General features: G+C 34.1%; 2 protein-coding genes across 4 annotated transcripts; both read left to right on the top strand.

Moving 5' to 3' along the window:
• Positions 1–333: 333 nt before the first annotated feature.
• On the top strand, positions 334–8,279 carry Pdzd8 (PDZ domain containing 8). Of its 2 annotated transcripts, XM_070309502.1 has the most exons (10): positions 334–743; positions 1,012–1,725; positions 1,830–2,022; positions 2,108–2,370; positions 2,527–3,595; positions 3,840–4,102; positions 4,349–4,555; positions 5,963–6,112; positions 7,280–7,462; positions 7,663–8,279. In XM_070309502.1, the coding sequence occupies exons 2-10, from the start codon at positions 1,330–1,332 to the stop codon at positions 7,858–7,860; spliced, it is 2,922 nt and encodes a 973-aa protein (XP_070165603.1). In that variant the 5' UTR covers positions 334–743; positions 1,012–1,329; the 3' UTR covers positions 7,861–8,279. The 2 variants fall into 2 exon arrangements, with proteins under 2 accessions (XP_070165603.1, XP_070165604.1); XM_070309503.1 differs by lacking the exon at positions 5,963–6,112.
• Positions 8,280–13,371: 5,092 nt separating this feature from the next.
• Sclp (leucine rich repeat containing protein 20 sclp) lies at positions 13,372–23,080 on the top strand. 2 transcript variants are annotated; one of them, XM_070309918.1, is made up of 4 exons: positions 13,372–14,428; positions 19,991–20,134; positions 20,290–20,457; positions 20,764–23,080. In XM_070309918.1, the coding sequence occupies exons 1-4, from the start codon at positions 14,275–14,277 to the stop codon at positions 20,925–20,927; spliced, it is 630 nt and encodes a 209-aa protein (XP_070166019.1). In that variant the 5' UTR covers positions 13,372–14,274; the 3' UTR covers positions 20,928–23,080. The 2 variants fall into 2 exon arrangements, with proteins under 2 accessions (XP_070166019.1, XP_070166020.1); XM_070309919.1 differs by lacking the exon at positions 13,372–14,428 and adding an exon at positions 17,148–18,404.
• The last annotated feature ends 2 nt before the right edge of the window (positions 23,081–23,082 follow it).

Genomic DNA, 23,082 nt, shown 5'->3' with positions numbered 1-23,082 from the left:
TTTCGAAAATTTTCGATCGAAATATTTCATGTATTTGATATTCCTCCATTTAAATTTTTTTACAAAACAGGCCTTTAATTCGTATTTATTTATATAAATTCTCACAAATCGTTGAAACTTCGAATAACTTTAATTTAATTTTACTCCGCAACATCGTTGAATTAGAGAATTTCTTTTTCTTCGCTACGATTTTAATTCGAAATACAGTCGCGCGTTCTTTTTTTCATGTTTTTCCTGTTTAAAAATCCATCAAGATTATGAAATTTTTAATCTCTCGTCTTCCCCTCAACCCCTATCCAACGATTATCGGTCGGCCAAGGATTGACGGACGGTTGACAGCTGTTCTCTCGGCGCCGCGAACATGGCTGCCGAGAAATCGATAGACGAGCGATGTGGGGAATTGAATTTAATCCCGCGTCGCCGTGACAGCGTCTCTCCCCACGGGACGTGACCTCGCGACCGTCGTCCGTGAACGTGCCGTTTCACCATCGAACACAACACATCGACGCGAGGATTGTTCCGCGCGCGCGCGCGCGCACCACCGTCGTTCAGCTGATCCGCGGATGACGGGTGAAAGTGCTCCGAATAACCGTCGAGCTGTAAAGACGCGGGGCTGATTCGACGCGTTGCGCCGGGCTAGAGAAGATCGGCCGTATCGAGAATTCCTAATGTAAATGCAGATAGCGTAGCGCATCAATGGAGGTCATTTTTTCCTCGAACGACAGAAGTATTCTTTCTCCAATGCAAGTGTTTTTTTAAATTGGCTTCCTTTTGCTTGCAATTAAAGCGAATTTTATCTCTCAGGTTTCCTCTTTATTTATAACGATAATATGCAATCCATTTTTTTTTTTTTTTTTAACAACAGTAGTCAAAATAAATTTCTATTTATGTGTATAATCATATACACAATGCAATTTAAAAATATTATTTTTTTTTATTTTTGTATTTATATAATAATCAAAAATTATAAAAATAAATTTAAGACTTTAATTTACACATTTCTTTCTGCAGCCTCTTTTGGAACTCATCGATGTTCATGAAGGAGGGATTGAATTTTCAACAGCTGTCCAGTGTTTGAAACTTCTTGTTCTTGTCACACATATGCAGTGTGATAATATGTAACGGTGTGTGCTCCAATATGTCCTATGGTTGACATCCATCAAGGAAAAATTGTTGTTTGGACAATTCCATCTTTAATATGGACATTGAAAACTTTCTCTTGCATGTACACAGTGCGATATTATTTATGTAATACTCTACATTTGGATACGTACTACCCTTAATATTTATTGAGGGAGAGACTACGTTCTCAACGGCAGTGAATCTAATATGGACAGTCTGCAACTGGTTCTAGTAGCCGTCGTTACATTTATCTGCGGTGTAATATGTACCCTGGCATTGCAGTTTTATCTATTCAAGAAGTATCTGGATTCAGGACCTCAAGCCACTCCGCCGCAAAGGCAACTGCAGCATGGCAAGGCGCAGTTACCTAAGGAGCTGGTGGAACAGCTGCAGGAGGAACAGGCGAACAGCAACAACAGCATGTCTCGTCAGGCGATGTCTCAGGGCAATGAGAACCTGGCCATAAATCTCACACTGCAGTTCCTCTTCAATGAGCTGCGAAACGCCGAGCGAGTGCGTTTGTGGCTCTATAGGAAGTTAAATAACGAATTCAAAGAACTGTTGACGCAGTCGACAACCGCAAAGCTATTAGATAGCGTGAAAGTAAGATTCGAAATATTTAATTTTTGGATTTAATAATAATAAAAATATCTTTGAAATATAATAATAAAAAAATCTAATTAATAAACTCTTCGTAATTTTTTCAGTTGAGAGACTTGAATCTCGGCACGCAATTTCCGACGATAAAAGGCTTAGAAGTTGCGGATTCGAAAATTGACGCTGACACGGGTCTGCTGGAATCTCTGGACTTGGCCTTAGATTTACATTACTCAGGAAACTTTCAATTGTCTATAGATGTTAAGATGCTGCTCGGTAAAACAGCCTATCTGGCGTTACAAGGTATTATCATATATCACAATATATTAAAAAGGTAAAATAGGAATGATATTATTATATATAAGCACATCGTTATCGATTTTTGCAGTAAAACGTATCAGCGGTAAAGCTAGACTACAATTCACTCGCGTACCGTATACGCACTGGTCGTTGAGTTTCTATTCGGATCCGACCTTGGAGCTGGAAGTGCAATCACAGTTCCAAGGTCGTCAGTTACAGCCGCAAATAATTTCGATTATCACAAGTCAGATTAGGAGGGCGGTGAAGCGGAAGCACACTCTACCTCGTTACAAAATGCGTTATAAGCCCTTTTTCCGAAGATTAAACGACGAAGCTGTGGATCTCTCAGAGGTAAAAGCTGTTCCCTTAAAATTAATTCAACTTTAGTTAATTTGCTATATATTCGAAAATTAGTTCACATTTGCTTCTGTAGTTTTAATTTTTAATTGTCATAAGGCAATGTCTTGATTTGCACAATATATACATCTTATTAACATATTTAATCAGGTCGTCAGTACTCAGCTCACACCAGGATACTTGGAGGTTGTACTGTTGGAGATCAGCAGGCTAAACCTTGCACCTATTGCTCTCAATAATAGCGAAGATGTGTCGCAGGTGGAGATATATTGCATCATGAGCGTGGACTCTATGCCATGGGTATACCTGACACAGTACAGCGGCGTTCCATACATGGTACTTGATTTAATTATCAGCAAGACTGCCTCTCAACAGTTAGGTGTAGTGTTTAAACAGGAAATCGTATCGGAAGTTGGCCAAATGTGTGTGCTGGTGGAGACCATAGTGTCTGGCAGTCCGGCGGCGATTGCTGAGATGAGAAAGGGCGATATTTTAGTAGCGGTAGATGGCAAGAGGGTATCGAGCATGAACCAAGTGGCGAAATTTGTCAAGACCGCTGTACAGCGGCGCTTCATCATCAGGGTGGAGAGACGGCATTCAAAGGCGGATTCGAGCGAGAGAGGACAGAAAATGGATGGCGAGAGGACGTCTTTTACTGAGAGGAAAACATCGAAAAGCGATTCTGTAAGCAGGATGGACAGCCCCTGCACAGAGGACGCTGGAAAGATGAAGTTTGAGACGCAGATCAAGTTCTCCGATCTTCGGGATTCCGACAATGATCTTATGGACTCTCGGTCGGATACCAGCAAGCTATTTAAGAGAAGAAAGAGCAGCATACAGATGGAAGATACTGCTCAGACGCCTGACACTACACCGTCTCGACGAATCTCAATGATCTCCATATCATCGGCGTCGTCTAGCAACGCTCAATTTTATCTTCCGGACGAGAGTAATGCGACCAATATTGCCGATCTGTGCTACAACACGAAGGAGAAACCGTATGCTTCTCTAATCGCTTTTGAAGAGACCAAAAGCTTCCAAGTCGATTCTGAATTGCAATACTTGAACGTGGGCGTGTGGGGCCGTGCGAAGGGAAGCGAGATGCCATCAAGATTATTAGGCTATATAAATGCGCCTGTAAAATTGATTCTGACACAGTGTTGCACTTCCACGACCGGGCATTACTTGAAATGTCATGCCTTATTGCCACCAGAAAGTGGTAAGGTTCTCTCTATAAACTATACATTACTTTTTCTAAATTTTCCTTTTTTTTCTAAATTATATTTATTCCAATAAATATAATTTAGAAGAGTTCTCAAGAATGGAATTCAGTAATACGAAAGTTTTAATCTAACAATAATTCCATTTATTTTTCGTATACGTAGAGCAATTCATATCGAATTGCTCCCGAAAAAAATAGATAAAATTAATTTAAAAAATTAATCATAGAATTTTTTTTAAAGCTTCGCTAGCAACATCCTATATAAGACTACAGGGATATTCGGGATTTGATCCAACGCTCTGTTACGGCGATATCTTGCTGTCGTATGTGTGGGAATCCTGTCGGCCAGGTAATTATACAGTCAGTGATTCCGGAAAGAAGGATAACACGGAAACTGCCAAAATACAACCGATTCCGAGCGATGAAGTCGCCGATAGAAAGATGCACGATTTCATCAGGACGCACTTTCATAGAGCGACACACTGCGATTTCTGCACGAAAAAGGTATAGCGTTAGACATACATAATCGGATAATGTAATTTGTCGAAATATCTAAAACAGAGATTTATAAAATTGTACATTATGTGGAATTCGCATGATATGGAAAGTTATGAAAGTTATATCCAGAATCTGTGAAAATATATTACATAATCTAGACTTTTTGGGATAATTCTTTCATTTTATTTACGGAATTGTATTTTACTTTATTTTTTTATTCTATTTTTGAATATTACTCGAATTTCTGTGCAGATTTGGCTAAAAGACGCTGTACAATGTCGGGACTGCGGCATGGTGTGTCACAAGAAATGCGAAACACGCTGCCAGACGTCCAGCACGTGTGGCGCAGAGAGCCTAGCGACCCTGGCGCTGGAGGCAGACGAGATCGAGCCGAACGCTATCATCGGGGACATCTCAAGTCCGGAGATCTCTCTAACCGGATGCGAAGATAATGTGCAGGTACTCAAGACATAGAACCTTAGGGCGTTTCGTTATTCGTGAGCGTAATCGACGTAACATTTCGAATTCTTTGTTACGACATACGATGCTCACGTATGAGTATTTTATTAAACAGTATATATAATCGTGTTCTAAAATTATTACTGATAACTTTTATTATAAAGTAGGAATTACATTATTACTTGTGCTTTTTTCTCTAAAAACATTAGCATTTCGTGAAGACGACCATTCAATTTTTTTTTTAGAGAGAATCTATTTTATATATTAGGATTTCTTTAATATTAATACTTTTGGAGAATAGTTGTTTTATTTTCTAGTCCAATTCTGCAAAGTTTGTGATAACTAATTTATTATTTTGTATATTTATATTAATTTATATGCTCTACGTTTTTTGCATTTGCTTAAATGCAATATTAATATTAATTTAAATTTAGACGCGTTATAAGGCGTTAATTTAATCATTAAAAAACTATATTTTTACAAATGCTTTATTATTTTTTAGAAATTATGTTTTGTTACTTATATTTAAATTTAAACCATATTACCAGTTTGCATTTCTTTGTCACAGTCTATATTTTATATATATATATATGTATATAGATACATACTTCTAGAGAATTAATTTTTTAAACATATTCAACATATTTAATTTAATTTCATTTATTTATTGCTTTTATTCATTGACAATGAGTTAAAGAGATCAATATTTTATATAACATCCATTTCGACGACATAACATTTCGAACACTGATCACGCGGAAAGATCAAGTAATTATCATTACTACATATCGGTAAAATATAGAGGCGCTTGGCAACATATCGTGTGATTAAAGGATTGTACGAAAAATCTCACGTGCATCTTTAAACGCATCTATCTTCGTATTTTGTACATAGAAAGCAGAGATTGTTAAGCGTGACTCACATCCTGTTGTTGGCAATAAAACGAATTGAATACGCACTTCGGGGAGGTGAAGGTTTTTTGTATAAGCTTGCCTTGACCTTACCTTGGTTTTTAGATTACCAATTGGTTTTTATATTACCAATTTATATACAAGTAGATAGATAAGAATTTAATTTTCATTTTCGTACGAAACTAATATCTCCGTTATCGATAAAGTGTACAATCTAGATACGTGTAATATTTTTAATGTTCTGCAAAACAGAATTTTAAAGTTTTAGATTTTTATAAAGTTTATGTGGAATATCAATATTACTTAAAACAACAAGTATAAAAGCATTTCCAAATTCCATAGGTGACATCCAGATTCTATACTTTATCGATGAAACAACGTACACTTATTATGACAAAATGGCGCGAGCATTTATCGTTGATTTTATAGAATTAATAACTCGAATGTGGTGTGAAAAAGTATTAATCTATTTAAAATCCATTGGTCGATTAATCAGGGCGCAAGTATGAAGGCCGTGAAGGCTAGTATAGCTAACACTCTGTTGGGCCTGAAGAAGGCTGGAAGTACCAGTTGTCTGGCCCCACCGGCTTCCAGTACTGGTCTGGCATCTCGAAGTCTTCCCCCAAGTCCCTGTGCATCCCGCAAGGTAGAATAATAACACGCATTTGTTGTCTCCGCCCGAAGCGGAGAGGGATCGTGTGCGCTTGATTTTTGTGGACTTTGAAAAAATTTTTGTCTAATAAATATTTTTTATGATAATAAAGCCTTATATTACGCATCGTCATTTTAATGTGAGTAAAATATACAGAAATTATAAATAAATAATTATATATAATAACATATAATAATTATTTTTTTAATTAAAAAAGATTGTATTAAAAATATGTTGAAACACAACTTTAATAATCAGGTTATATTATTGAATATTTATTCTATTTTTATTTATCCTACTTTTTGAGAAACATTTGATGTGCTTTTTTTCAAAATAATATTTAAGCTTTAAATGAAACTAATGATTTCAACAAAATGTTCTATCAACAATGAATTGAGATATGTATGAAATTTTATTTAATTTTTATAGATTTCTTATCAGGGCGCATGAAACCTTCTCCGCTTCTTCCACTACACCTTCTCAAACCGAAAGAAAGGATATATTTTTTGGAAATTATTGAATGTCTTGCAATTTCCATGCTTACCTTTTTTCATTTCGATCATCCCTTCACATCTCTCAATTGTTCCTTAAATTCGCCAATCGAAGATATTTGTTAACTTGCACGCAAGAAGAGCGTAAGATAATTCATAATTGTGCGTAGTATGTATGAAAAGTGATAGAATTTAAGACAATTTCAATCAAATTAATCATTATACATGAATTTCTTAGAAAAATCGTCTATATAAAAAATTACAAATATTTAGATTTATTGTTAGACTCTTCGATGCTTCGAGAAAGAGAGATAAATATATCCGCTGATTCTGAAATGATTTTTATCGCTTATAAATTATTATTTATATCGCGACGAATCATTTTTATCGCTTGCCCGAAACTGCTGCAAGTTTTTTCACTGATGAAGATTTTCGTCGACACAATCGTACGCTGATCATGGCACTGATTGCATTGCTATTGCACTTTAACATCGGAGGCAGCGAACATTTGCACACGGTGTTCAATCATATAGATGTAGGAAGATCATTGCATCATCGGTTCGGACCGCTTGATCATGCTTCACTTTTCGAATCGTCGGGAGCGAGGATGCCCTTTGCAGAGATCATTGCGCCGCATTAATCGATTTGATCGAATTGTTGAAACATTTAGAGCTCATTGGCTGGAGGTTTGGGAATAAGTCCTGACCTCTTGGAGGGTGCTGAGCCAAGTGTTGCAGCTCCACTTATGACCGGCGATCTGGATGACGGTCTTATGTCGAGGGCCAGGGATACCGGCAAGTTCTTGTACAAGTACCTGGAGCCGCGGGAGCGCGTCGAAAAGATCAATATCATGGTATGCGAGTCAGGCTCCTTTTACAAGTAATGTTAAGGAACTAGACTGAGTGTCCGCGAATAATTTATTCCTTGGATCTAGAAATTCATAGATTATTGAATTCAAATATCCAAGGATTCCTCGATTGAAGGATTCAGAAAGCTGAGAGCACTCTTGAACCTTTGAGATTATTTTAACATTAATATGTGTATCTTTCGCAGATGAGCAAATTGAAGAACGCATTGGACGTCGAAACTACCTCGAGATTAGAGTTGTCCCAGAATGCGGACAGCATGAAACTGATCGCCCAGAGCGATCTGCGAGTGCAGGCTTTAAGTGTGCTGCTTCTGCATTACTGTGCCGGCTTGCAACACGCCCAGGAGGCGCTTGACCGACCGGAGGCTAGTAAAGAATCTTAATAAGAACGCGTTCAGCAGCTTTAAAGGAGAAAAAAAGCGTTTCTTGCAAAAAGAAAAAACAAATGCGGAAAATGTAGCGGTATTTGATAATGAAATAATAATGGTTCGCATTTTTTTCACTCTAATGAGCCATGATTAGATGACGTAAATGTCGCATTTACGACGCTGCATCGATTTTATGATGCTGATGTCGTTTTTAATATTATATATTTGTTATATTGTTACCAGACTGTTTGAAATACTGCATAGAGATATTTGTATTATTATGCACAGAAAAATAGGGAGCAAGAATCCAACAGTATTTATAGACATTCCATTGATGCAATTACCGGAATCACAATTCATATCTTATACATATGTTACTATTTTTCTCCTTTTTACTATTTACAATAGTATTTTAATATTTTCGAAGAATACGTATGTATTCATTATATGTAGCATTATTATAACGTTACGTAACGATACATTTTCCAAAATTTGGGGTGTTGATGTAATATTCTAAATGTAATGTTTGTAGCATCACATTATGAAGAAGTTTAAATATTACGCCATAGTTGTTCCAAAATATTCTACATTAGTCAATATCGATCGAGTTATTCAAATGAAATAAGAATAAATGATAAAATATAATCATCGATTTATATATTCGGTCAAACTTCGGCTCTGTAATGTGGCCAACTTTTAACGGCAAATAATAATAGAATAATTTTGACGGGAACATTCTTCTCTTGAAATTTTAAATAAAGAGATCTCATATTATTTTCTATATCTCTGTTTAATGTACAAAATTTAATGTTAATAATTCTAATTCAATTTTCACACATAGCATTTTCGAGCTTTGCAGGGTTAATCGAAGTTCCGTCTAGGTGCATATATACATATACATGAATAATGCAGTATGTAAAGGCTTCTAGTGATTTGATCGATCCTCGTGTTGCAATTTGCATTATATACGTAGCTAAATAATACTCAGAGATGGAATATCGTTCACCAAGAGAGAACACCAAACTCGTTAAGATTAATATTAATAGATTATTATAATACATATATAATGATAACTATATATTACAATAAAACACACACAGCAGAGAATACTGTTGTTTGCGAAAGAATATCGATTATCTAAAAAGCTTACTACACAAGAACAGTGCAATGTCTTAAATATATAAAATAGATAATAATTTTTTTTTATCAAATAGTTTTATGCGATATATGTTAGATTCGTGAATATGAGTATGAAAGACATATTATTATAATATGCAAATTTATCAAACGATTTATAGATCAACTAATATGTCGCAATATCATAAAACGATCTATATCAGATAGTTCAATTGCTCGTTGCGCCAAAACTCGTATAAGAGAAAGAATAGCTCGCACATTAATATCTTCAGACTCCAGTATCTTTTGATAAAGCCACTTTGTATTTATTCTTTATATTTTTCTACATTTTAAATCACATAAAATTTTGCTGTTTATAAATATTTATTTATTAAAAATAATTTACTTATGAATTATAATCACGAGAAAAAAATGGAAAAACAGATATCATAACTTTGAATATTTCTCAGTATTTTACTTAATCGGAGATGGTGCCAAATGATTTAAATCACAACTCCATATACATATCCATGAATTGGAACAACCGTACCAAATGATACTAAACTACATGTTTGTATATTAGAAATAAAAAAAATATATATGATTATGATATTAAGGAAGCTGGAAAAATCTTAACGTATTTAACGTTAGATGTGGTCATCCGATTTCTATTTGCCTAAAATGCTTTTGATTTAAGCCTGACGAAGGCAATTAGATGATCGCTTGTAACGCTAAATGCAAAATGTGAATATAGATCCTTTTGACTGTTGAACCTGTAATCAAAGAATTTTACCGCTTTGGCCTAAATCGGCGATATATCTCGACGACCAGAACTTTTATGAATTTTGACGAGGCAGCTTCGTATTATATACATATACATATAGCGAAATCCATCCATAAGCATTTCAGTGTGGTTGTAATTTTAAGATATTGTGCGTCTCGCGTTTGCAAACTGATGTATCGTCGCTCATTGTTATTATATATAAAGGTGAATATATAGATTGTTAAACGAGCATTTCGCAACTATTTAAAATACCTCTTAATGTATACTGTGTTTTCCTATGAGGTTTATCGGGATATCTGAAAATACAATTGCAGGTTTTGCAAGTCAATCATTTAGTTAAATTCTTATTATGTATGTATTTTTTCCGAACTAAAATTTATATATATTTATAAATTAAATTAAATAGGTTTTTAAGAAAGTTTTTTTCTACAATTTGCAAGAGATGAACGAGCGTCAGAATGAGTCGCTATGAAATTTAAAAGACCGGAAGTTTACTGTATCGAGTTTCATGCGTTTAGAAATGCGTTTGGAGACGCGTTTTGTTTATGCGAAAAATTACAAGGTTTTTGTATTTATATTTTCTGATTCTTTCTCACATAAAGATGTACATGCTACGAAATTGTCTGGCGCTGCTAGCATTAAAAAGATACACAAAAGTCGCAATAAGAGCCATCAAGGTAGCTCACGAGTCGTGTTGCTCGCGCGGGAAAATTCCGCGATGAAAAATAGACATTCGCGAAAATCGAGGTCGTGGGCAAAAGCGTCATATGATGCGCGGATGACATTTCTATCGCAGTCGTATGTAATTTCCTTGATAAAAACAGATGAATTTTTGCGAATAATTAGTCTTCTATTAATCTAAGCATTACCTCTTTTCGTAAAAAAAATTTAATACGAAAAGAATTTAAAACGGAAATAAAGAATGATCTAATTCTTAATTTTAAAACAAAAAAAATATACAGATATTGTAAATGATACATGATAGAAATTGTAAAAACGTCAAGGGATGCACGTGCTGGCGTCGTGTTTGTGAAATCGTCACTATTCGCGTGAACAATTCTTGGTAAACACGAAAACCAAAGACGCAGTACACAAATACATAGAAAGAGAATACGATCGTTTGTACAAAGAACGGACGTCAACGGCGACGATTCCGCAGGGCCAACGTTCGTTCGTTGGCGAGGGTGCGAGCCAAGGTGTCCTCCTCCGGCGCTCTTTCCTCTCTACCGTTGTTCTCCGTTGAAACAGAAAAAAGAACGAAAAACACGAGACGGAAGTTCATGAGCTAATGCAGAAACTACGAAAATGTTCCTTCTTCTCTTTTCTCTTTTTCTCCTCCTCTTTTTTTATGCAAGCTCCTTAAGAGCTCCAGTCTACTTCAGCAATATGAAAAATTGATTTTTAGGAATTTTTTTTTAAAGAATATTAAATATACACACGCATTGATCTTTATAGCGCTTTACACATGTTTTTATTCATATCATTGTACGTTTTACATCGTATGAGGAAACGAAAACGACGAAAAGAGAAGAAGTCATGGGGGATTTTGGTCTGCGGCAGTCTATTTTCGTCGCCAAAGATGCACACGCAGTATCCTCTGGCTGCGGGCCAAGCATACCGTGAAACCGTATAAACATTTTATCCGGTTGAGCATTGAGCTTCACAAATGAATGGAGAGCAAAGTCCTCTAACGCAGGAAAAAAAAAAGAAAACGCTCGTGGAAAATTGTGGACAGTAGTAAAATTCGCTTTACGAGCGTGTTCTTTCTATTTTATCTCTTAAAAAAAAAAAAAAAAAAAAAAGATGAGACTTTTATCAATCGAAATTAATATATTTATATGTGAATAAGGATGAAAGAAAAGTAAACAAACTAATCATAATGTAATCGTTAGTAATCGTAGCAAACTAATCATAATCAAACTAAAAATAATTCGTCTTGCTTTTTTTTTAAATAAAATGTAATAAAGTTTATAGTATATGCTGTATATATATATATATATAGCATATATTATAAACTTTATTACATTTTATTTTAAAAAAAAGCAAGACGAATTATTTTTAGAAACATATTTTCAAGTTTCGACTCTGTATCCAAAAAATTTGTCCTTATAACATTTATTTATTCTATGTAATATTTTGTGTAAGCTTTAAGAATATGCATGTGTTTATAAATCTTGATATGTCTTTTATCGATTGCGAATTGTCTCGTTAGTAGTATATCTTTCCTAAAATTTCTTCGTTAAAAGCCTTTCATAAAATTCATCTTCTCATTCTAAAATAATTCTATTTTAGGAGAAATGGATTATCAGTTATTATTCATATCTATTGGCTTTTACTTTGAAATAATCAGATTTTTCTAAAAAAATTCTTTGCCTTATCGTATCTCTAAGAAACGCATACAGAAATACGAATAAACAAATAACGTTCGAGCGATAAAATTTTATGCGAAATCAAGCGACGAGATAAGACAATAGAGATTTGCGGCGATCTATAAAAACAGGAAGACAGTTAAAGGCAGTCGATTTTCTCTTTCTTCGCGATCGTGACCTAAAATTAAATGCGTCGCCGAGTCGCTTTGTGCCGCGAGAAGCAGCGGCACTTTTGGCAATTTCGCAAATTCCTCCAGACATATCCGCGTGAAATATTACAGCCAGATATAGTGACGCATTTGGTACGATTTCCTAAACATTAACCCGAATTTCGCATAGTAAACTAAATAGCACGTAGCGAGAATAATAAATATTTGTCGCGCGCTTCGAATCTTTCTGTCAAATATATTTTTTATTATACGCTGTTTATTATCTTGCGAAATAATTTTTACAAAACGATAATATTGACGGTGAACTGTAATATGAAACAAAATTTCTGATTTATATTAATATTATATAATAAATTAGAAATATTATCTTTTATGTGTATATAATAACTTTATTTATTTTATAATATATTATTTTTTTAAGAAATATTTTAAATGATATCTTTAATGAAAATAAACTCCTGACAAAAGTGATAAAGTAATGAGCTGTAAAAAAATTATATTTTGTTAAAACTTCTTTGTTCGTAAAGTTTATATAGTCGAAAAGCTCAATGCGCGTCAAGACTGACATTGGGAATTTTTTTGTTCCGACATATATATAATCCTGATGACTTGATGCTTTTTCAGCTCGTAATTGCGATGTGGCCACGCCGAGATGAATCATATTCTACAGAGCAAAACCAAAATTGAATTCGACGAATTTTTCAGCATTTTTAAATTCTTAAGTTTTATATATATATATATATATATATATATATATATATATATATATCGTGAATTTCTCCCTTTTTATATTAATTAAATACAATTTGATTAACTAATGTATCTCTCAAATGGAAATCAAATTTTGATATATTATTGAAATATTATTGATATATTATTGATCTTGACAGCCTGTTTACAATTTTATCGTTAGAATTTTTTCTTCTTAAAAAAACTATGTAATAAAACCATGACAAAAATACTACTATAATTCGAAAATTCTATTTTAGAAATCTTAAAAGAAGCTTAAAAAACAAAGAAAGACACTCCGAATATGATAAGAAAGTTGTCACAATTTTGACACGACGGGAAACGCATCGAATTTAATAATTATTTCCCAATGTTTAAACAATAATTTATTAATTAATAATTTTTTCTTTTCAGACATGTGTAAAAAAATGGAAACGCTGAAGAAATCTCAAAGAAACTCTGATACAGCAGGAAAACCTTGACGAGTTAACGCGGTTCTAACGCGGAAATCTCGACGTCAAATTTGACAGCTTGCGCGTCGCGCGTAGCACCTGGCTGTGTTTGTTTTCAAACAAAGAGAGAGATAGTAGTAATCACACACACGCGCAAAGTAATCAGCTGATTCGAGACGCTTCCCCGATGGCGGGGGAATCGGCGAAGGCTTAAATAGCACTGCGTGCACCGCGTGCAGGCTAGTGTCGAACTGGAATCATCTGAAACGATTGCCGGTGATAGTCTTCAGATATATCGAAATACCCAGGACTTTCCGCGAAGCTCTTGGAAATCGCGTAGGAAGTTGGCTAAAATTGCTGAAGTTCATTCGCGAGGATTTTTTGAGAGAGAGAGAGAGAGTCATCTTCAAATGAATCTTATCCGCGAAAATCTTGAAGAACATGTGTCCTAATAAACGTCGAAGAAATTAAAAAATTCGCATCTTTTCGCACCTGGATGATATTTGGAGAAGCGCGCTTTAGTACTGTTCGAATCAAACTTCTAACGCCGATATTCGATCTTTGATAGTGAAAGGATTCGTAGAGCGACGAATTAATATCCAGTGCAATATAAAAAGGACAATAATTTAGGTGAAGCTTATAAAATGTCCTCCTAGGGATTAAGAATCAAAAGGGATTGATAAAAATTGCTCAACAAAGATAAACTGTTTTTCGGCAAGTTTGCGAGGATCAGTGCTGATCTCGACGACAAATTCAACGACAAATTCGCGCGCTTTTCGCTGTAAATCGTAATAAGGAAGTGAGGAATCATGAAACCGCCGTACAACGAAGAACCTGTGCAGCAGATCTCGCAGGAGCAAGGCGAGAGAAATGTCGCGATGGCAGTCTGCGTACAGCTTGCCGGTCGCGCGATCATCAGGGTGGTTTCGCGATGCGAAGAGGCCCAGGATAATTGTAACTTAGGTGGGTCAAACAGTCACAAGAATGTCTAAAAGACACCCCTTAATCTTTTTTCGAACATACAAAGAACATTCTGGATCTTAGAAACTATCTTAGATGCCTAAAAAGCTTCTTGGATCTTGAACAAGTTTTTCCGACATTGAAAAAAAAAAAAAAAAAAAAATGCCTTGAATTTTTAAAAAAATTTCTTTAAAAACTCGCAAAATTTCTCTAGATCTCTAGAGATGTTTTAAACCATTTCTTTAATTTTTTGACACTACGAGTTTCGTGTATATAATGTTTAACAGAAAATCTTTAACTTGATAGATTTTTGACGAATAAATTAATAATATACAATATCACGTAGCATTACCTGTGTCTAATTAAAGTTGCCCGAAGAGAATGCTTAATTATCTCATCAAGGTAGCTCGTAAACATCGTGAATATGTCCAGTACTTCCTCATTCGAGATAACTTCCACCTTTGCCTTATCTGTAATATCATCTGCACGCACCGTGATCTTGATCAGTGCTACTTTTTAAATCTGCTAGTAGTTGTGGCTCACTATCTTTAACAAAGAAGCGTATTCTACATAATCGCGTGTAATCGAAAGAAAATACTATGAAAATTAAAAATATAATAATTAATATTTATTAGATATAGCTATTAGAACCTTCTTTCGATTTTAATTGTTTGGAAAAATAATAGATTTAAGAAGACTTGTGTAAAGTTTGAAATCTTACATAAATATAGATCTCTGATTTTATGTATGCGAATATTTGTTAAATCAAAAATTTATGGATTCAATCTCTCTCTAAAAAAAAATGCAATATATTGCATTATACGTTCTACGAGAAATTAAAAATCTGCAATTCGAACTTGGACCGGAATCAACAATCCGTGGAAAAATTGCAGACTTGTAGCATATTTGTGTACAGATATTAAGATTCGCGAGCTGAATTTTTGAATTTAAATGAGATATTTAAAATCAGTGATAATAAAAAAATATAGCAAACAGGGAATCTACGTTATCGAAAATCTTTGGTATCAAAGATCTGGTTGTGAATATAATCTGTGGTTACTGATAAGATTCGTTGTCAATCGCGATAATGATTCTTAAAGATTTATGATATTGTATTAACAAAGTTATATATATTATAAATCTTCGATTAAATATTTTGTGGTAGTTTCATGAATCTTTGAAATTAGAGGCTCATAAGATATAATTTCTATGCGTTATAAAAATTTAAGATCTTCGCGATATATTTAATATTACTTATCAGAATGTACGATCACCAAGGATCGTAAATCGCGTTTTTGCCTTAAATTCCTTGTCGCGTTAATCTCTAATCCTATCTAATGCTTTAGATGATACGATATCGATGATTCAGTTTGCTTTGCACGGCTAATGAACTCTCCTACTTTCTTTTCATGCGGATACGCATTCTGCCACAAACGCAACATGATCGTTACATTAGAAAAAACCAGAAACAAGCGACGGAAAATTGATCGATGATCGCCAAGATGCAATATGTTACAATCTCCCACTACGATTTGACAAAAAAAAAAAAAAAAAAAAAAGATATAGCATAGTTCCGTAGAAAATACGGATCGCGTAAAAATAATTATATATAGCGTATAGAGAACATATCCGCTTTATTCTGTCAGTGCGATTGATTTAATCTTGATAAAATCAGATTATGATGAGAAAAAAAAAAGTGTGATAGAAATAATAAATTATGATTAAAAAAAAAAAAAAAAAAAAAAAAAAATCTGTGAGGTATACTTGATATAAAACAAAATATATAATTAAAGATAAATTAACATAGATCTGATATAGTATAATTTATCATAATTAATTTCAAAATGCCGCGAGATCTTGCTGCATCAGATAATATAATTAAGATGACGCGCGAAGAGAGTTCCTATGGGGATGAGCTTAAATAAGAACAAGCGGCGTTCCTCGAGCATCAGCTCGGATAAAAGTGAAATGCTCGCTTCGTAACTCTCCGGCATAGATAATTGACTGGATAAACATCGCCGTTATCCAACAGCGCGCGTCCGGTCTTTGTCTCTTTCCCCTCTCCACGTATCGCGAGCATCGCGGAGCGGTAATCTTCGACTGGCTCGACTGGCCGCACGCGTGTGTACACCTTCGGGACACCCGATGCACACGCGAAAGGTCGATCTCGGAATAGTAAAGTGGGAGCCTTGGCAATGCCGATCCGCGCACTCTGAATTCCGTCAAGAGGCCCCGGCGTCTATTCTTCGAGAGCCTTTTTATTATTTCATTAGTCCCATATATCAAAAACGGGATGCGTATTGTTTGGCACGAATAGAGAGATAAAAAAATACAATGTTAACGATAAATCTCCGCTAACGCAGATCCTTTTTCTTCAGTTTCTTGATTCTAATTCAAGTTTTGAGTCATAAATTTTCTGGTTCCTTATAACCATGATGTGTTGCAGATTTACACGTACAATTGATGAAGCTATTAGCAACATCTTTCTGTGCTCGAGTATGATTTAACTTAACAATGCTTGGGTCTATTATTGCACGAAAGAATTGTTATTGTTAATTAGAAATTAATTAATCGCGTTCTATCTTTTCATAATTTTTTTATTATAGAAATATTGCTATTAATTATCAAATCTACAATTAAATTAATCTGAAATTAAAGTTTAATCGCAAAAACAATCTTTTAATATTAGATTTAAAAAAAGATTAAAATTTAAATATTAAATTATATAGAATCAATATATTTTAAATATTGCATTGAATAAAATAACAAAATTAATTATTATTATCACAAAAATGGTCCATTTTAACGGGAATCAGAATCGAGATACTGGCATAAGAATATGCGTCGTTGCCTGCTAGAAAGATCCTAGTGCTAATCCTGAGATGCAAGACTTTTCTGAAGACGCAGAAACGCATCTACGACTCGAGAAGTTTCCGTATAGGGTCTCGCGACCTTAAACGGCAACTTGCTCTTTCTTTCTATCGGGCTTCTTTTATCACTTTATGGCAAAGAAATAGAGAATAGTGATCCTATGCACATTAATTAACCGCAATGTTCGCGAGAGCAATAGTGAAAAGTAACTTTCATACTAATTTTATACAATATGACTTTCATACTAATTGCACAATCGTCGTTCGAGCATTTTATCCTCGTTTAATTTATTTATTATGCGAGTTATATAAAATGTCTTGTAACATATATTTTGAGCTCGAGTGCGTGTTTTTGTGATTATTTGAAATTTAAAAAATAAAACAGAAAATAAAAATAAATTTGAAGAAAAATAAAAAAGGCAAACCTTTATCGAAACAAATGTAAACTTTCCTTTAGGAATTCAAATGATCTGATTGCTCCTTTAGATTTTTCATCGTGTTTGCACTCCCATATCTGAAGATTCCTGATAAGAAATACGATCATAAAGGATTTTAGATATTATAATTTCTAAAAAAGAAATTTTATTGAATATATTTGAAATTAAAATTATTATATATTTTGAAATTTAATTGATAATTAAAAATGTAAGGAGCAATCTCTCAGCAAGCCTCTCCTAAAACGACGTCATAATAAACAAATAACGATCCGATATCTATTCTCACATCTGTCATCCTGCCATATGTATTATCTTAAAAAAAAAAAAAAAAAAAATTTAGTTAGACAAAATTTATTAAATATTTACGAAATGTGACATTTTAAATGCTTGATCTCTGAAATCGATATAAAATAGTACAAGACGCGCATTTTTTAACGCGCTCGTTCGCGTTTCCCCGATTTCGGCGGATTCTCTCGTCGATTTCTGAAGGAATGAGTCGCGACGACGACGATCAGCCGAGGTACCGAGATTTATCTCGGAAAGCACGCACAGAAATAAATGTTTCCGACAAGCAGTCGGAGCCGTGAGTCAGTGCGACGACGGGCTAGATGGCGAACGCCGTGACGAGAGTGATTTTGCGTTGCGAGGAGGCGCAGGAGAACGAGAATCTCGGTAAATTGCGGGATTCGGTGAAAGCGTGGATTTCTTTTATTCGCTATTAAAGTTTGGCAATAATTATTTAATATACGACGAATTAATCGAATTAAATATGCGAAGTTTCCGCGTGTGTACTTTCGCAATGCGTTTCGCGTTCGTGCGCGGCCATCAGGAATTACGAAAATTACGAACAGTGTGGCACAATAGTCTCAATCTAAAGAAATTTCTGGTGGCACGTCAAGTTTACAAGTTTCAATTTTAGATATTAAATACAATTGATTAATTATTACACTGTAATAAAACTGTATAAGAAATATGGAAAAAAAAATCCTTGCTTTTATAACGAATCTTTTTTCGGATTTGATGATAATTTTCCTTTTTTATTTTTATAATTTTTATTATAAATTAAATCATGCAATATAATTTCTCACACATCATATACATACAGAAAAATATACTATATTCAAATGAGAGAGAGAGAGAGAGAGAGAATATTATTTGTTTCAAATATTTTATAAGTTTTATATATATTAGTTACATAAATTATATAAGATTATATATATTAATAACAATATATTAAATTAAAATACAAATTCCATTTACTTGCTATATACAGAGTTGACAGAAAGAAATTACATATTTTAATAAAAAAATAAATAAATAAATAAATAAACTGAGTAATTATCTTTTTTAGCAGTAGAATGATATTTTTCTGCGTGTAAAAAACGAAAAATGAAATATTGTATTATTCTTTTCTTACTTATTCTGACTAGTGTTGTAAAATCGTGCTCGTTGACTTCTTTTTGCTTTGGAAAGTATTAACAAATTTATATGTTTATTCATTGGGTTAGCAAATCACAATTTCGCTATTCATTATTTTCTCGGAACTCTGCGCGCCCCATAGTTATTAATGTGAATGCGATGATTGATAAATATATAACGCGAAATATACGTTTGTTCCGTAACACGTTCTCGGCTCCCGCGATCGAGTTAGCGTCAGTGTCGACAGTCTTCCGCACTGAAAACCGCGTTGGAGAAAGCGTGAAACGCAACGCGGCCGACGTTAAGTAGCACTTTCAGCCCATCATCGGTTGACTAGTGTTGTTCCGCGTCTCTTTTTTTTTTTTTTTTTTAGATACTAGAACTTTTACAGTTTCATTATTAAGGTTCGATTGATATTGTCGATATCTAAGCACAGAGAAATCATGTCATCTCAATTTACTTTGAATCGTGTAAAAAGTTTTATCTTTTATTCCGTCAGTTTATGAAACAAAACATGTTTAGGGAATTAAATATTCGTTTTATATCATAGAGAAACGACTTTGTATCGTTTCTACTTGTATTCGAGGAGTAGAAATTGTATAACGCACTTCTATTACGATAGAAAGTTCAAAATCGGACTCTGTGGAATAAATAATATTTTTATTCTACCTCTTTAAAAATTCAAAATTTGTTACCGAAATTAATGTCGATATACACGTTTTGAATAACATTAATTTTAATGACTGAAGTTTCAATTGTGTATTTCTATATTTATATTTATTTATTTATTTATTTTTTTTTTTTTTTGAGATTTGATCTTTTTCCATTCTACGTTTTAGACTTGTCAGAGTGCCAGCTGATGCAAATTCCGGACGCTGTCTATCATTTAATGCGACATACGGAGCTGAAGAGGTGCGACCTTTCCGGAAACGTGATCACAAAGATCCCAGCAAAGTTCGCCGTAAAGTTCTCGCTAATTACCGGTGAGTGATTAGCTGCACAGGATAATCTCGTTATGCCGTTCATCTCTTGTAAGTCTTACTTTTGCAAAATTTGCGCTTTGACGTTCTCGGTGAGAAACATTCGCGGGAAATTGCTCGTTGCTCAACGAGACATTTGTTGTACGCATTGTTCGCAGAATTAAATTTGAGTCACAACCAAATGAGCAAGCTGCCGGAAGAGTTGGCCGAGCTGCAAGCCCTGGAGAGACTAGACATCTCGCATAACACTTTTATCGCTCTACCACCTGTCGCTTGGCGGATACCGCAGCTCAAACGACTCCTCGCCAACAACAATTTTATTATCGGTCAGTATCGATAAATTTATCATTACGTAAGAGATCATCATTGAATATCATCAAACTATTAGCAGATCTCGTGACGCGTAAATCATTCCATGAGAGAAGCGCCGATTTATATATATTACGGTGTCAGAAGCACATCAGGCGCATTAGAAGCTTCTCGATTTGCTATAATTGACCGCGAATAAATTCAATTTCTAATGCTACAGATAGACGAGAAAGGATTAAAACATAAAAGAAGGGATTCTTAAAATTCTCCGAACTTGTGAATTTTTTAGATCTCATATTAAATATATCTCGTTGATTTCGCAGACGTCGACGTTGAGAGGCTCAGGCACGCGCCCGTCCTGGAATTGGTCGACTTGAAGGCAAACCCGTTACCTCCTAGATTGCACGACCTCCTGCGCACTTTGACTGGGATCAGAATCGAGCTTAGTCCTCGGCAGATCGAGGATTGGGAAGACTTGAACGTTTAAATCATCTCCCGCGCGAGAATAGCCCGTTTCGTGGATGCTGACGACCTCATCCTCTCTCGACGAAGATTGCTCAAGAGACTTCGCCAGCTAGAAGTAGAATCGATATATTTTGTATAGGACGTACTGAGTGATAACGGGTACGGATCGTCAATCGTAGCGATCCGATTGTACTTTTTGTAAACTAGCGATTTGTATTTAATTATCGTGGATCAATTGTATCGATCTCGTGATCGAGATCGATCGATCCTTCTGTGTTTCTTTTATACCGCATGGATTTCTAGATTTTATCGCGATACGAGCCACGTGCGACTCTATATATTGTGATGCTTAGATATATATCTTAATCATTGATTCAAGGATTCTTGAATTCTTGGATTCTTGATTACGCGAAGATCAGAGTATCGGTAGCTTCGAATTTTTTTTGAACGTCAAATCTCTTTTGATTTGCTCGAATCCTTGAATTTTCTTTTAATCTATTACATATTTCATATATATTACATATTATGCGATCTGTAAAAGTTAAATTTTCGCAGGTTAAAATTTAAAGAAATACTTAAGTTAAGTAATACATCTAGAATTTTTTGGGATTCTCTGAAAATCTGTCATTTCTCTGAAATGTATCATTTTTCATGAATGTAAATTGTATTGACTGTAATTTTTATGTAACTTCATGCCCGTCGAAGATTTATGCACAATTTACCGCTACGAACTGCCGATTTATGTACACACATTGCATAGTGCAATCTTTTTAACACAATATTTTACACTCGAGCGTCATATATAATATAATAGGAAAGATGTCATAATTTTGCATGTGCTTTGCATATATTCATAAAGTATATAACGAAATACTGCACACAAATGAGAATTGGGTGCTTTTTCGCAAACATTACGTTCTAAGAACGTATTTAACGTTTTATACATATTCATAACTCGAGCATAAGAAGATTAATATCTCACGTATTGATGACGTTCGAATAGAAAATCAGATTTTATATATATCTTCCGCGAGTACAAAGGTGTTAATAACGACGGAATAACAAGAATGATAGAAGTACGATTAAGTAACTGTTAACGTTTGGATACCGGCTATCTCATGAAGAAACATAGATTTGCAAATAATCCCGCGAAATTGCACGCATTTTGCGTATGTAACAACGTGCATACATACGTGCAAGTAGCATGTTTATAATAATAAACTTGTTTTATTCTCTCTGTACTTTTGATCTAGTCAATCTCTTGTTGAATAAACGAATCTCGACATTCACGGACACATATAGTTTTGTCGATTTTCGAATTTATCTATAGCATCCTGAATAATTTCACGAATTTTTTGAATCTATGAATCCTTGATTTCCAAAACTTTTAATTGCGAAAACGTAATCCATAAAATTTATTGTGTCCTTAAATCTATAGTTTTATACATTCTCGTACATCTATAGAAATTTGAACAGTACGAGACATCGTAATAATAACAGCACGAGAAGCACGAGAGCGCATTTCTTTAATCGTATTTCGCAGGATCTGTTCCTAGTCTATGTATCCTAATTACCATTATTATTATATTACAATTTGTATTCTAAGTCATAATTGTATTCTCACGAAAAGAAAACTCGGATTGCGAGTCGAAGAATTATCGACACTAAATTTTATGCTTGTTCAATATTTTGTCGCAATGCTTGATATATAAACTGTTATAAATTTTTTTGTACGATATATGTATATCATAATTATGTGTATAATTTTGATAAAATAGAAATTGTGCAATGCTTTCAGATAAAGGATTTTTAGTCAGAGATAAACGATTTTAGAGTCGCGTATAAATTTATGACATTCTGTATTATATATACGAAATAAACGACCGAGAAAAAAAGAGAGCTAATTTTGATGTACCGTATATATGTCACATATGATGTAAAAACGATTTATTAATAGAGAACGTAAGTGGTACACGCATTTATAGAACCTCGACGGTTGATGCTACCTTGATTCATTGAAATAGATCATATGTATACAGAGTGTGTCTCGAAAAACATGCAAAATATAATTTTTTTGCAATTTAAGTCGGAACGAGTAAATAAAATAATATCGAAATTGATTTTTTATCTATATATTTTTGATTTTGTACTTTGAATAAACTTTTTGCCTTGTAACT

Source organism: Polyergus mexicanus, unplaced genomic scaffold (assembly GCF_030449975.1).
Source record: "Polyergus mexicanus isolate NDT 795.1 unplaced genomic scaffold, iyPolMexi1.0 SCAF_17, whole genome shotgun sequence".
NCBI lineage: Eukaryota > Metazoa > Arthropoda > Insecta > Hymenoptera > Formicidae > Polyergus > Polyergus mexicanus.
This window is presented reverse-complemented; position numbering and strand designations above follow the sequence as displayed.